Source organism: Sciurus carolinensis, chromosome 11, assembly GCF_902686445.1.
Source record: "Sciurus carolinensis chromosome 11, mSciCar1.2, whole genome shotgun sequence".
NCBI classification, from domain to species: domain Eukaryota; kingdom Metazoa; phylum Chordata; class Mammalia; order Rodentia; family Sciuridae; genus Sciurus; species Sciurus carolinensis.
Window position 1 is genome coordinate 110,055,822 of NC_062223.1, and position 15,077 is coordinate 110,070,898.

Genomic DNA, 15,077 nt, shown 5'->3' on the forward strand with positions numbered 1-15,077 from the left:
TTATAAACATTACTTGTTTAGTTTATGACCATAGCTGTATCTTGGTAATAATTTTAACCTATTGTTCCATTCCCCAACACTGTGATTAATATTAACAGAAATGCCAAAGATGTCATTGAAGGAAGATCTCACTGAAGGAAGTGTTAACAGAAAGTGTTAGGAGTTGTTTCATTTGCACTGGTTTCAATAGTGCCATTGTCATAGATTTTTGTTGTCTTTCTTATATCAGTTTTTTTTTTTTTTTTTTTGGTTTTGTTTTGTTTTGTTTTGCGGTGCTGGGGATCCAACCCAGGGCCTTGTGCTTGCAAGGCAAGCACTCTACCGACTGAGCTATCTCCCCAGCCCTTATATCAGTTTTTAATATACTTTTTTCTAGCCAATAAGAATGTTTTTCAGATTATGGGCTTGATTTAATATAAAACCATTTATATTTGATGATTTACTTTAAATATATGATTCTGATTACAGTTGAGATCTTTCTTTATGGTTAATGTTAAATATAAAGTGTAAGGGATCCCACAGAAACCACGCCGGACAAGGGAAATCACATAAGGGAGTTTTTTAAGCAAACAGAGTGTCTCCCTGCAGGTTAAGAGAGAAAACGAGAGGAAAAGAAAGGGAACGAGAAAGGGCGCACTCAAGAAAGTGTGAAAGCGAGGAGGATAGAGAAAGTGAGTAGGAGAGAGAGAAAGATGAGGAAAGATGGCGGGGTAGCTACAGTAAAGCAGTTGAATTGCGCCGGGCTAACAGGACCAATATTGGAGAAGGATACTTGCAAGCTGACTGATGAACCAATAACTAGCTAGGCTGTTCACAGATTGACAAGTGGTTGGGAGGTGGGGAAAATGGCTGCACCGGAAAGGTCAGGGGGAGCAGCTTTGTACATTACATAAAGCTGTATTTTTAAATAGTTTTTTAATTGTTAATGGACCTTTATTATTATTTTTTTCATTTATTTACAAGTAGTGCTGAGAATTGAATGCAGTGCCTCACACATCCTAGGTAAGCACTCTACCACTGAGCTACAACCTTAACCTCTAAAGCTATATTTTTTCTAGTATACATTCAGGTGGATCATATTCAGGGCTGGATCCAAATATGGGTTCATGTCCTGCCCCTTCCCTGAAAAGTGGTGTGGTTTTCAGTGGCAGAAGGAAATTAGGAAAATATCTTAACTTTCTACAGAGCATCCTAGAATTGGCATATTAAAGACGATGGTTCTTGAGACAGTTGTCCCTATGATTTTTCTTTTAACTAGTGCTATGTAGATCTATAGCAAAGTGTCTAATTCATAGAAGCAATGTTCTTAGCATTGTTTTGTGGTTTAAAGTTAACCTTTAACAATTTTCAAATAACTCTTAGAAAAGTAGTTTTACATGTGAAAGATCTTATGACCCATCTGGCTTCCTTATGTAACTTCTGGCTCTGAGAGTTAGTGCTTAGTTGATTTTGTTCTATTCTTTTACTCTATGTATATGAGTTAGCATTTTTTGTTGGTTAGTTAGTTCATTTCTTTTTTAACTCCCCAAAATGTTAAGTTTTTGGTTAAAACATTTCAACCTTTGGAGGACAATTGGGAAAATTTGATAGAATAATCTTACTTCCATGATGTTATTGTTAAGGTCAAAAGAGATTCTATTTTAAAGGGAAATAATTCCAATCTTAAGAGAGAGGTACCAGAAAGTCAGCTTGTATCACCACTGACAAAGAGAATTGATTTCAAACACTAGCCTCAAACTCACTCATTCACATTCATGCCTCACAAAAAATAGAAGAACCATGTTTCAAATGTTAGACTCACACTTGGCATTGTCAAATTTTAATAAACTTCTAAAACCACACTCATTTCTTTCCTTTTTTTTTTTTAATATTTTTCTTCTTCTCTGTCATAATTGTGAGTGTTCAGTCCTTCATTGAAGTGACCCAAGCAGAGCTCAGTACAGCTATTTGTACTTGCCTGTCAGTGGGAAGTAGACTAGGGCCATGTGACCAAGAAAGCCCAAGGAACCCTGTTTTCACCTACAGATGTTTTAATGTGCTTAACATTATCCAATACTAGCAACTGAGATGGTCTAAATACCACAGCAGGATCTGATTAGCTTTTTCAGATCACTGCCTTTATTTGCTGTTTGCCAAAAAGCTTAATCCAGTGCTATAGATCAGGCTCCCTGCTGAGCTCTTGGGTAGTTTTCTCTCATTCTTTGTGTTCACAGTGGCAGACTGAGAAGATTCCTCCTCCTCCTGAATTAAAGCTATAAAGTAGTAACTATAGTAGCAAGGGATAAAGAGAAGGAAGAAAACCCCAAGGGAAAAGAGAAGACTGTCTATTCATACTAATAGTTTCCTTTTTATATACAAAAGAAAAAGGTTTTAATACAGATTTATAAATGCGTACCTCATTGTCTTTTCTAGTCAGTAGGTAGCTATTTAAGTTTATTAGATTATAGTTGCAAGTACTTTCCCTAGATGTATACTGTGTTTTTCATTTGCATTTTATTTAATCAAATCAGTATTACAGGAAGAATTACAGTGGACTAGTCACAGCATTGACCTCATTCCTTTCAGGGAGGATACCTTTTTTACTCATGAGATTTCAAAAAAAATTACCACCCCCATGGAGAGGGGTGAGAGATAAATTATTTTCTTATTTCTGTGATATTCTTATGCTTACCTAAAATGAGAAATTGGAATTCTGTGTAATTCACCTTGTAATTTGCAATGAATTATAATGTTAGAGATGCTTTACCCTGATCTTTTAATGACTTTTGATATTGGACCATGGACTTAACTATTTGACTAACATTACATTAATGCTTGGCAAAGACTAATTCTTGCTTTAGAAATTAGTTTGACCTAATTCGTAACCTAGTAATTATTGAGTTAAAAAATAGTTTTACAGATTTAAAAATTTTCCAACAACTTTGGAATGACATGTTTCAATAAATTCTTAAACTCTTGCAGGCAAATGGTGATCTACAATATCACACTATATTTTTCTTTCTGGAAACATTTTTTAGATTTTTAGTAGGCATAAAGAATGTATTTTGTGAGGTCACTGGAAAATTTTAACCATATAGAATAGATCTCCTCTTATTTACTAAATACAGAAGATGTGATTTGCCTTTGAGTGAGTTCAAAAAGGACAGGAAAGGAGTCCCAAACAAATGTTACTTTTTCCAAGTATTCACAAATGATCATAATTGTAAGTAATGGCTGCATTTTATGTGATAAGGTGAGATTGATGTAGATCCTTCAGGATGCTTTGACTTAAGTTTTTTATGTTTAGAGCTCATTTAATGAAAAGGTCTGTGCTCTCCATAAATCAACCTATATCAGAAGAGATTATGTTAAAGGCAGCTCTTTGCCTTCACTCTTTTAATTTGAACTGGATAAAAAAAAAGGAGTGAGAGTGAGTTTATATCACATAAATAAGTAGTAGGGCAGCTATAGATTTCTTTTTTCTTTAATAGGGAAATATTCTCACAATGCCTATGACATTTACATTTTAATAGAATTTTTTTTTTCAAACAGCCCTCAAAAGCACATAGTATTGTAAGTGCTGTAATATGAAAGAGATATAAATCAGGGATAACAAGCTTCTTCACCTCAGGGACATTTTTGTACACTTTAGACCCTTCAAAAATATCACTGTTTCTTTTTAGTGTTAATTTATTCTAGACTGAAATTGAATATTACATGTTATAAATTTTATAAAATACAAATACTTTCAACAGGTATATGTTAATATTAAACAATGAAAGATTTTGCTTATAACATCATATGTCTAACTAGTATCCATAGTAAAGAATTTTACACTGTACTTGACCTAGATAAAATGGGCCATTTTGATGATTTTAGGTTGGAGTTAAATAGTTTTGTTTAAATGTATGGTATACATGACTCATTTTACACAAGGGTTTCTCTCTCTCAGCATTTTTATCTTGCAGCACATTAGCAAATACTTAAAAATACAGATTTCCCACTTTGGCTGGGGAAATAGGTTTACTATAACCTCCTGTTTCATTTCACCACTACCTCATTAGAGAAAAGGGTTCCTACAATAGTTAATTGCTCCTTTGACACACCTCATTTTCTTTATTTCTCAAATAAAAATGAAAAGCTAATAGACTAATGTATAGCCTCAACTTTTTGGAAACATGCAACTTTTACTGCTTTAAAATACAATTGGTTTCTTTGTTTCATGTATTAAAAACAAGGAGGAAAAGCTGAAGTCTGCCCAAGCCAGGTGTTTCTTGTTGGCAGCCTGCTCCCTAATGACTCTGCTCTCGTAGAGCAGCTGCCTACTAGTCAGTTTTGTATGGCCTATTGTTGCAGCACACCCCTTGTTAATACACATGCTGCCCCGGGCAGACCCAAGAATGACATCAACTTGCTTATCTTAGAAACCTACGAACCTGATGCAGGGTGCCGAGGTTGTCTTGCATCTGCCTGGCCAACTAATTGTGAGCTTTCTGGCCTGTGATTGGCTGTTACTCCATTCAGTAATAGGTTAAGCAAAGACATTGCCATTCCATCTGTTCAACCACTCATTGTTCTTCTTGCCTGCCTAGAAGTCTGCAGCTAAAATTGTGTTAAGGAGTTACCACTGAAGCTGCTACAGAAACCAATGTCTTTGTATTTTCCTGCTAACGTGAGTATCTGTGCTACTTAATGCCTTAGAAGTTTAACTTTGCTAAAGAGAGTATTAATTTGAACTTGTAAAAAATAGAAAAGCACCTCAAATGAAAGCCTACAAACTATTACATAGTGCCAACATACAGAAACTTCGCATCTTTCTGTAAAATTTATCTGTGAATCAGATTTTTACATTTTTTATAATGGAATTTTGCAAATAATTACAGCTTCTTGCATGTTTGCGAGGCAGTAGACATGGCATGGAATCATTTGTAGCATAAAGACAAGTTATACAAAGTTCCGATATTTTGATAAACAGTGAATTTAGATTTTATCTTCTTGTCGGATTCTTATGTTTTGTGTGAAGTCACTGTCAAACCTAAGTGCTGTAAAATGATGCTCAGATTTTGGTAGATTTTTCCATTGTGTTAGGAAGTCTAGCCTAGGGAGATGGATTGACACAGGTAGATGTTTCAAACAGCTGGTTTTAAATATGATTAAGCATTTCAGTTGCTTTGTCAGCACTTTAAATATTCATGTACAGTTTTCATTTTCTTCTCTCCTACCTTTTTTCCTCCTTTGCATTATTTTCAGATACTAGATTAAAGGTGTCATTCCAAGAACTATTGCTTTCAAGAGTTCTGTAATGGGGAATGGAGGACAAAGACTTTCATCTATCATTTGAGAGAGAAAGAAAGAGTATAAAGGGTTAAAAAGAGATTTTCATTTCTACCACATGCCCTATTGTGTGAACATATGCATAAGTCTATTGAAAGTTTTCAGAAGATGGGCAGGCCACCAGTTGCTGGTCTCCTGCAGTTCCAGTAGACATCTGTTGCCCCAGAGCATTAACCAATCTGTTCAAAGGGACATCCTTCCTTTGTTAGCTAGGGGGGTGCAGACAACAGCACTCACTCAAATACAATGGTAATTAAATACACAGAGGCTGCAGCAGTAGGTATTTATTACATATTCATTATTTTATTTTTATTGTTCTTATAGTATTACCATTTGGATAACAACCAGAATCCACTTTTGTGGCATTGTAACTTTACATTACAAACAAATAAATTGATTTAACAAGTTTATGGTCTTATATTCCTAATTAATGTCAGGCTCTTTTTGAATATTAAAAAAAAATATTTTTACCTGGTTTGAGACAGATCAGTTGTCGAATGAGAAGTTTCTGAAAATCTCCTTCCCTAAATGGAGAATTTCAGTATCTGTGATAAATTTCTAGTAAGTAGCCATTATATCATAAACCTGCATTCAAATATTACAAAGTTTCTTTTTGGTAATTAAAAGAATTACTTAAACACTTCACCATCATCTACAAATGTGTCATAATTTAGTTCTTTTTCAACAAATATTATTATTTAGTTTTTAGATAGCCTTTAAAAAGAAAAATTGAATTTCCAGAAAAATATCTGGAGGAAATCCAAAGATTTAAAATTGTAGAAATCTGTTTGGGATTATTATTTTTTGACTAATATATATATTTTTGTGTTCAAGAATATAGTATGTAGAGGCCAATTATAATGGAGCACTGATAACAAAGTTTAAAAGTAAGCCATGCTTCTTAGAGTTCTTTGACAACTCTGAGAGTGGAGTATAAACTATTCTGTGTTGTATGTGAAAATGTGACTATGCTGCTTCTCCATGGAATGAGGGAAATGACCTTTATTTAATATTAAATTTAATATTAATATTGGGTTTTGCATAAGTGCTATTGTGTGATAATTCTTATTGGTTAAATTTAAGATGAGTTACATAAATTTGCATTTGAGTAAATGCAGAGCTTAAAAGTAGTTTAGATATGAGGAGAAAAGTATTTTTTGCTTTACATGTAATAACTCATTTTGCAATGTTACTGAAGTCTCTTTTTCAAAGTTATATTGATCATTTTTAAATCAATAAGTAAAAATAAAGATCATATACCATTCTTTGTTCTAAAGTTTCTTACAATAATTACATTTGTTCTTACATATCCCATTTTATTAACAAATACCTATGAAAATATTTTAAATCTTTAGCAGTTTTTTTTCCTGAATGACTTTAAATATTGCCGAATTGGGTCAATACAAGTCAGGTTATTTCAAATAAGTGTTTTGTGATGAAGAGTATATAATATGGCTTGTAGGCCTGGAAATTGAACTCATTTGCCCTTACTTGTACTACTTATATTTAGTCTTTTTGCTTTACAGGGGCTAAAAGTCATTTAGCTGCTTGTTTAGTACAAGATGGCATTAGATAACTTTCTCTGAGCTAACTAATAAAATCTAGGTAACGAAGAGGGGGGCCTAGAAGTACAGAAAAAAGTTCAACCAAAATATTTTAAAACAAAAATTATGTTACTAAATTAAATTGAATGTTAATTTTAAAAATTGGGACAAGCTTAAATTATTAGAAACTATTAAAATATACAAATGACATATATTATCACAACTTAAAAGTACATTGAGTTTTAAGTGGTTTAAAATTTCACAAAACAATTCCACTTTTCTCCATATCTTTTCATTATAGCCATATAATAAAAGCATCTAGTGGAGCAGATTTAGTAGTAATTTTTTAAATACTAGATTGTAGATGAAGTAAATTTAAATTATTTTAAAGTGGTTAATTTTCCATTTAAAAACTCTATAGTATCTGGTTTTATTTCTTTGAAAATAGAAAATTATGAAAATCCACTTATCCCTTAAACAAAACATTTCATTCTAGTGTTACTCACTGGCTGTATTTTTTATAAGATACCCATTTTGTCTGATACACCCCCCCCCCTAAAAAATTAGAAATCAACAATACTGTTGCTCAATATTAAAATAATATTTTCTAGTTCAATTCAGGGGTTTGGTCAGCAAGTCATTATCTTGAAGAATTATCTCACAACAGCACTTATGCAAAACCCAAACTTTTCAGGAGAGATCAAAAATGTTGCCCATTAAATGCACTTCCTGCAGTCAGAGCAGATTGTGGGGTTTATAGAACAATGATGTCGGAGCTTCCAGATTGGTTTGGCAGCTGCATTGTTCTCAGAGGGTAAACCAGACGCACTTAAGTCCCAGTCTCTTTTATAGGCTTTTGTTCATACCAAATTATTCTTTCACTGTGCTAGCATTCATGATGGCATGTTAAAGGAGTGCAGCTTAGCAACCAGCTTCTGGTTGCCAGGCAGCCCAGCTTCCAATAGGTTTTCCTTGTTTAAGATACTTTTGGTGGGAGCTCTTCCGAAGGCCACAGTGTAGATTTTTCTTTTAACTGTATCCCTTTATTAGGATGCTGTTGTGATTTGTTACTTGCATTATGGTGTTAGTATATTACAGTAGTTAATAAATCACAGGGTGTAAAGATTTGCTTTCAGAATCTCTTCTTTAATTCTAAATAATTGGGCTCATGCATATCCATATTAATAGAAAAAATTGAAATGGATACAGCTTCATAATGGAGCAGATGTATACAGATCTCTTTTAAGGGATATCCTTTTACCAGTTGAGCAATCAGGACTAGGAAAATTTAATGTTGCTTTAAAACTAATGAATGTTCTATTAGTAGAACAGTGATATTAAAGTTTTCTGTCTTCTCAGAAAAAAAAAACCCTGGAGAAACTCTTGTAGAAGTGTGTAGGAGTTCTACACTGAGGGAATTTTAAGTGGATTGTTAAAGATTTCGTATTCTCTTCTACAGTGTTTACCAGAGCTAATAAAATTTCATTTTGTTGAAATACTTGACTCTTGTAAAGTTTATTAGATATGCTTTCAAATTTGTGACTTGTCAGAAAGTTGCTTAGTATTTTAACATTCGTAAAATAACTCTTTTCTTCTATGTATGTTATGTTGAAGTGCCTTAGAATAAAATGTTTTCCCAGTTATCTTTATTAGATTATTTAAATAGGTGTTTAATGACAGTCTCAGATTCAGCTACCACTCACTTGCTAATGTTGCACCTGGGTAGAATACTGGAATTACTTTAATCAATAAACTACTGATGTTAATATAGTCCCTACAGAAAATAACTAGTTTTCTAACCCATCCCTAATAGAGAAATAGCAATTATCTCCAGTAGACTTAAGGAAAAATAGTAAAATAGCAAAAACATTTTAATCATTAAAAATATCCCCACAGGAGAAAAATTTAAAGAGTTTTTTTTAATGAAATGCAAATTATTTGTTAATCTGATACAATACAGAATATTTTTGCCAATAAAATTCAGGAAATTGAGATAAGATTATTTATTTGGCATGCTCAATTACTTGCTACTAACTTTATATGAAGTATTTCTCTTCTTTCCATAAATGCACATAGACTAAAAAAACTTTTTCTTTTTCCTTGAATGAAATAGACTGTAGTGTCACTGCCACTTAATAAGAGTAGCATGATGTCAAAAATTATATTTTGTTGCCATGTTCAATATTCACAAAATCATGATTCTTAAGGGAGAACTATATTCATCTCTAAGTAGAATATAATTAGCTTTGTAATTATTTTATTCCTTGTTGGCCATTTTATAAAATGTGCTCTTTCAATATACAAATTATTTTGAAATATCTTTAATTTACATTATTATTAAGATTCATTCAGATTAATGATAATGTTTCAAGTATAATGAACTAATGTTTTCCTTTCTACATCGCTTTTTTAAAAAATAATTTTTAAAGATTTTTATGAATTCTGTTAGGAAAAATGTACTTAACCTGTCATAACATTTTGAAAACATGCTTTTTGATTGTATTCTGTAGGTCATTCTAGAAATATAAGAGGGAAAATTTCTGCTATTGAGAAGCATCCTGATAGTGGGAAAAGGATGGTTTTTAGAATTAGACAAAAGCTGAATAAAATATCCAGTTTCATTACTAATTTGTTGCCTTGGAGGAATTACATAGCCTTTCTAATTCATAAACTCTTCATTTGAAAAATGGGGCATGAGAGGTCTTGGCATCATGTTGAGTGATAAGAGGATGTAGACAAAATACAAAGTATTCGGGTATTCAGTAGTTTGACAATTCTCCTCTGACTTCTCCATTCAGACAGAAATCAAACAATAAGTATGAAATCTTAAATATTTTACATTTTTCTCTAGGAATACGGGGTACTTTGCATTCAGGAATACAGAAAAAACAGCAAAGTGGAGTCAAGTACACGTAACAGCTTCATGGGCTTGAAGGATCACCTGGGGCATGACCTCGGCCACCTATATGTGGAGAGCACTGACCCACAGTTAAGTGCAGCTGTACCTTGGCCAATGGTAGAAAAACCAACAATGGATACAGTTAATGCCGGGAAGGAGGAAAAAGAGGTATCTGAAGAAAATGTGAGCTCTGGTGACTCTGAAGAAAGCACAAATTCTGATCATGAGTCAGAACAATTGAGTAGCATTTCAGTAGAGCCATGCTTATTAACCAAGACTCACAGACAATTATGTAGGTCTCCCTGCTTAGAGCCTCACCTACTCAAACACAATGAAATTTTGCAAGACTTTAAACCTGAAGAGTCCCAGACTCCATCCAAGGAAGTGAAGAAACCCCCTGATGTGGTACGAGAATACCAAACAAAACTGGAGTTTGCACTTAAGTTGGGTTATTCTGAAGAACAGGTTCAGCTTGTGTTAAACAAACTTGGTACTGATGCTTTAATCAATGATATTTTGGGAGAACTTGTCAAACTTGGAAATAAAAGTGAGGCTGATCAAACAGTTAGTACAATTAACAGTATAATGCGGGAAACGTCTTCCCTGGAATCTCAGCGGTCTGAATCGCCAATGCAAGAGATTGTAACAGATGATGGTGAAAATCTAAGACCAATAGTTATTGATGGCAGCATGTGGCAATGAGGTAAGTAAAAATATTTTTACTGAATATTATTACTAAACAGTCTTTAAAAGTTCTAATTTATGGCTATTTCCCTTCTCAAAGTCAATAATAATCTGCATTCCAACATTACCTTTAGAAAACATTAGTTTTCTAGTCCTTCTTCAGCCATCCTCTTCTCATTCATTTCTGAATAAAGACCCTCTTTTCTCAGATATGTCTCTTTTTTCTTATCTGACTAAACTACTATGGCATAAAAATATTGTACATCACTGGTTCAGTGTTATCACTGGTTTTAAATGAACTTAAGTTTGATGACATTAAACAATTTTGAAATCTACTCTACATGAAGTTAAATGACTGTAAGGAGAACCCCCTATTCTAGGAAGTTGTATTGATTTGGGAACAATTTAAGCTATAGTTTTAAAAGTTTCTTGTTCAAGAAATGAAATTTAAAAAATAGTTCTTTAGGAACTAGGGGAAATGAAAAGTAAAACTTTTGATGAAGTATTTTAAATGAATTTGAAGATATATATATATATATATATATATATAAATATATATATATATAAATATATATATATATATATAATATATATATATATATATATATATATTTTTTTTTTAAGGCAGGGTATTACTAAGTTGCCCAGGCTGCTCTCAAAATCACAATCCTCCCACCTCAGCCTCCCAAGTAGCTAGAATTATAAGCAATAACTACCAAATCCAGCTGTGGCTCAAATTTTAAAGTATATTCAAATTCAATCAATATATATAATTAATTGTCCACAATGTTCAGTACTTTTTAGAATAAAAAGATAAATAAAGGCATCAAAATAGAAAACTTCAAACTTTTGGGGACCACCGACCCACAGTTAAGTGCAGCTGTACCTTGGCCAATGGTAGAAAAACCAACAGTGTGTTCAGTTAATGCAGGAAGGAGGAAGAAGAGGTATCTGAAGACAATGTGACTCCAGTGACTCTGAAGAAAGCACAGAATTCTGATCATGAGTCAGAGCAATTGAGTAGCATTTCAACATAAATTTCATACACTGTTTCTCAAAGGAAATCTGAGAATTTAACCAGGAGAACTTAAAAATGCATTCTCTAACAGTGCTGTTCACTGGAAATGAAATGAAAACCACGTGTCATTTTAAATTTCCTAGTACCCTCTTAACAGTAAATGAAACAGGTAAAGTGATTTGAATAATATATTTAGTCTAACATAGCTAAATATCATTCCAGCATATAGTCAATTTAAAGTTATTACTTAAACACTGAGCATAATTTTTTATATGAAGTCTTTGAAATCTGGTGTATATAGAGCACTTCAATTTGGAATAGCCACACTTTAAGTGCTCAGTAGCCACATGTGGCTACTACCATAATGGACAGTCTAGCTATGAACTTTGAGAACTGCTATAGAAGTTCTTCCACATAAACTATAAGGAAAACAGACATGTAGTCCTCCAAATAGTCTTTTTTTTTTTCATTATAAAGTTATTTATTATATACTTAATGTATAACACACCCATATATATTAATATTTCTACCTCCAAATCAATAAGAAAATATCCAGATAGTCTTGAGAGGGAGACAGAATTATCTCTTTCATTTATAAGCAAATTAGATTTATAGGATTTAAATTACTTGCCACAGCTAAACATTATTCAAACCCAAATATGATTACCTCAAAGTCTATATTCTTTATCCTATAATAAAAGAGAAAAACTGAATTTCAGAGTTTTCTAGCCAGATCTTACAAGAACTTTAATGCTGAACTATAGAGAATTTAACGTTGGCTTTACAATCTAAGGGTAATTGAGGGTTTTTGAATATAAGAGTGTCCTGTACTGATTGGTGTCTTATATGGATAATCTGGCAGTGCTGAATAAAAGATTAGAGATCAGTTTGAATCCAAGCACCCCTTCCAATGGAGTAGACACATTAACAAATGTCTTAGAGGTACAAATTATGCATATGATGTTGAAAAGTCTTTCAGTAAGATGCTGAAGGTAACTTGTCTACAGAATGTTGTTTCTTTTCTTGTAATAATCCAGGACTGCTGAATGATTACTTAAAATATATGGAAGTCTCAAAACTATGATATTGCGAAAGCAGAGAACATTGAAGGAAGGGTGTAGATTTTTGAGGAACAAGTATCAGTATATACTAGAATTACAGGAGCAGTTATTTAAAAACATACTTAAAGAGAGTATGCTTCAGCAGAGTTATGGTAAGACCAAAATAACTATTTATTTTAAATAAATAAAATTTATTTATTTTCTTATGCATAGCCTATTCTGAGAACCATTTAACCATTAGACATATTGAGAATTGTACAGGTCAAGACATAGAAGAAAGTGATGGATTCAGGGAAACAATAGAGGTACAAAAATCCTAGTATTAGAAAAAAATTATAGGGCTAGAGTAAACCAGATGCCCTTCAACAGACAAATGGATAAAGAAAACATTTTGTGTGTGTGTGTATGTGTGTGTGTGTGTGTGTGTGTGTGCCTGTGTGCCTGTGTGCTTTAAAAAAAAATGAAATTCTGACATTTGCTGGTAAATGAAAGGAATTAGAGAATATCATGCTAAGCGAAATAAGCCAAATCCAAAAAACCAAAGACCAAATGTTTTCTCTGATATGTAGATGCTAATTCACAATAAGGCAGGTAGAGGAAGAGTAGAATAGAGTTACTTTATATTAGGTAGAAGGGAACGAAGGGAGGGGAAAGCGAATGGGGGTAGGAATGATAAATAGTAGAGTGAAACAGACATTATCACCTCACGTACATATGTGACTGCATGATTGATGTGATCCTATAATATATATAATCAGAAAAATGAGATTACACTCCATTTATGTATGATCTATCAAAATGTATAAATGCATTCTACAGTCATGTACAACAAATTAGAACAAATAAAACAAAATTTTAGTGTTATTAAACTGAAAGAGGAAGAAGCTTTAAGTAGAGAATATCCTTAGTGGTGAAAAGAAAGATCAGAATACATGACAGCCAGGAAGTCATGGCATTCAAGAATGCCATGTAATATTAAAATAGAAGCCAGTAGCTGAATATCAAGAAATGAAGGAATCAATCTAGGACTATTATTCTAAAAGGTTGAAAGAGGAAGAGAAGGACAAGAAAGAGCAAGTATTAGGATAGAATTTTGTATGGTTTTGTTTTTAAGAATGAAACTGTAACTGTTCTGTGGTGGTGCACGCCTATAATCCCAGCAGTTCAGGAGGCTGAGGTAGGAGGATTATGAGTTCAAAGCCAGCCTCAGCAATTTAGTGAGATCCTGTCTCCAACTGAAAAATGAAAAAAGGGATGAGGATATGGTTCAGTGGTTCAGTGCCCTCGGGTTCAATTCCTGGTACCAAAAAGAAAAAATAAAATAAAGAATGAAGCTATATAAGCTAAAGGGAAAGGGGGGAGTATAAGAAAGCAATACTGTGAGAGAGGGAGCTTAACCCATTTTGGCCCCATTGTCCCAGATGTGAAACACCTATAAAAAACCTAAATATAGTATGTAATGTATAATATAATTTTATAGTACATAGTATAATTATAAGAATATAATTATAATAATATAATAACTATAAGCTTTAGATTAGCATTTCAAACCTATTTGAATGTAACCTGTGCCAATTTACTGACAAAATTGAAAACTTGAGACTTAATGGGGTAATTTTTAAAGTAAAATTAGAAAAGAGGAAACAAAAAAAAAGCACAAATGCAGAATTTGGCACTGAGAGGAGTAAAATTTTAGATGGACAGAAACAACCTTTGAGGGGGAAAAACCAGTATTAGACCTACTACGACTGAATTTTTAAGAGGATATCATTTAGATAAATGATATTTTCCTATAGGGCCAGCCTCATGAACTCACCTGACCAAAACCTAGTTCCCAGTAGAAATCTTTGATAACTGATACAAAGCTCTAAACTTTACTTATATGATGTAGAATTTCTTCAGGAAAACTTCAGCCCAAAACAGACGGCATACTTTAAACATTTCAAACAACCTTTCTTATGTATATATGAAAACAACTCTACCCCAATGTTATTTAGGCTCCATTCTGTGTCTTTTGCCATACAGATAGGACTATGCAGATTTATTTCTTCTTTCCATCATATATTTTAATCTGACACCTAAACTGAAGTGCCTCAGGCATTTCAGGAGAGAAGAAGTTGACAGGAAAGTTTTATTATAGCAGCATTATACTGTCAGTCACAATAAAATGTGCACCATGTCTGTAATTTTGAAAGTGCCAGAACTCATGAAAATGTATAGTGAACTTTTTACATTCTGCCATTTGTAAGGTTTACCTAAAGCAATAGTCATTTAAAATATGTGTGTGTGTGTGTATGTGTGTGTGGACACTTCAGGTCCCAAATCTTAATGCAACAAAAATGCAGAATTTCATCTATTTCATGTTGCATAAATATAATATACATTTTTTGGGGAAGGGGCATACCAGGGATTAAACTCAAGGACACTCAACCACTGAGCCACATCCTCAGCCCCATTTTGTATTTTATTTAGAGACAGAGTCTCACTGAGTTGCTTAGCACCTCCCTTAGCAAAGTGACTTTGAACTCTTGATCCTCTTATCTCAGCCTCCTGAGCCA

General features: G+C 33.0%; 1 protein-coding gene across 1 annotated transcript in view; it reads left to right on the forward strand.

The window, feature by feature from the left end:
- Zc3h12c (zinc finger CCCH-type containing 12C) overlaps positions 1-15,077 on the forward strand; it is a 73,592-nt gene that overhangs the window by 23,898 nt on the left and 34,617 nt on the right. The window contains exon 2 of the mRNA XM_047518017.1: positions 9,709-10,452. Within this exon, the coding sequence (XP_047373973.1) occupies positions 9,709-10,452 (744 nt within the window). The remainder of the gene's footprint in view (positions 1-9,708; positions 10,453-15,077) is intronic.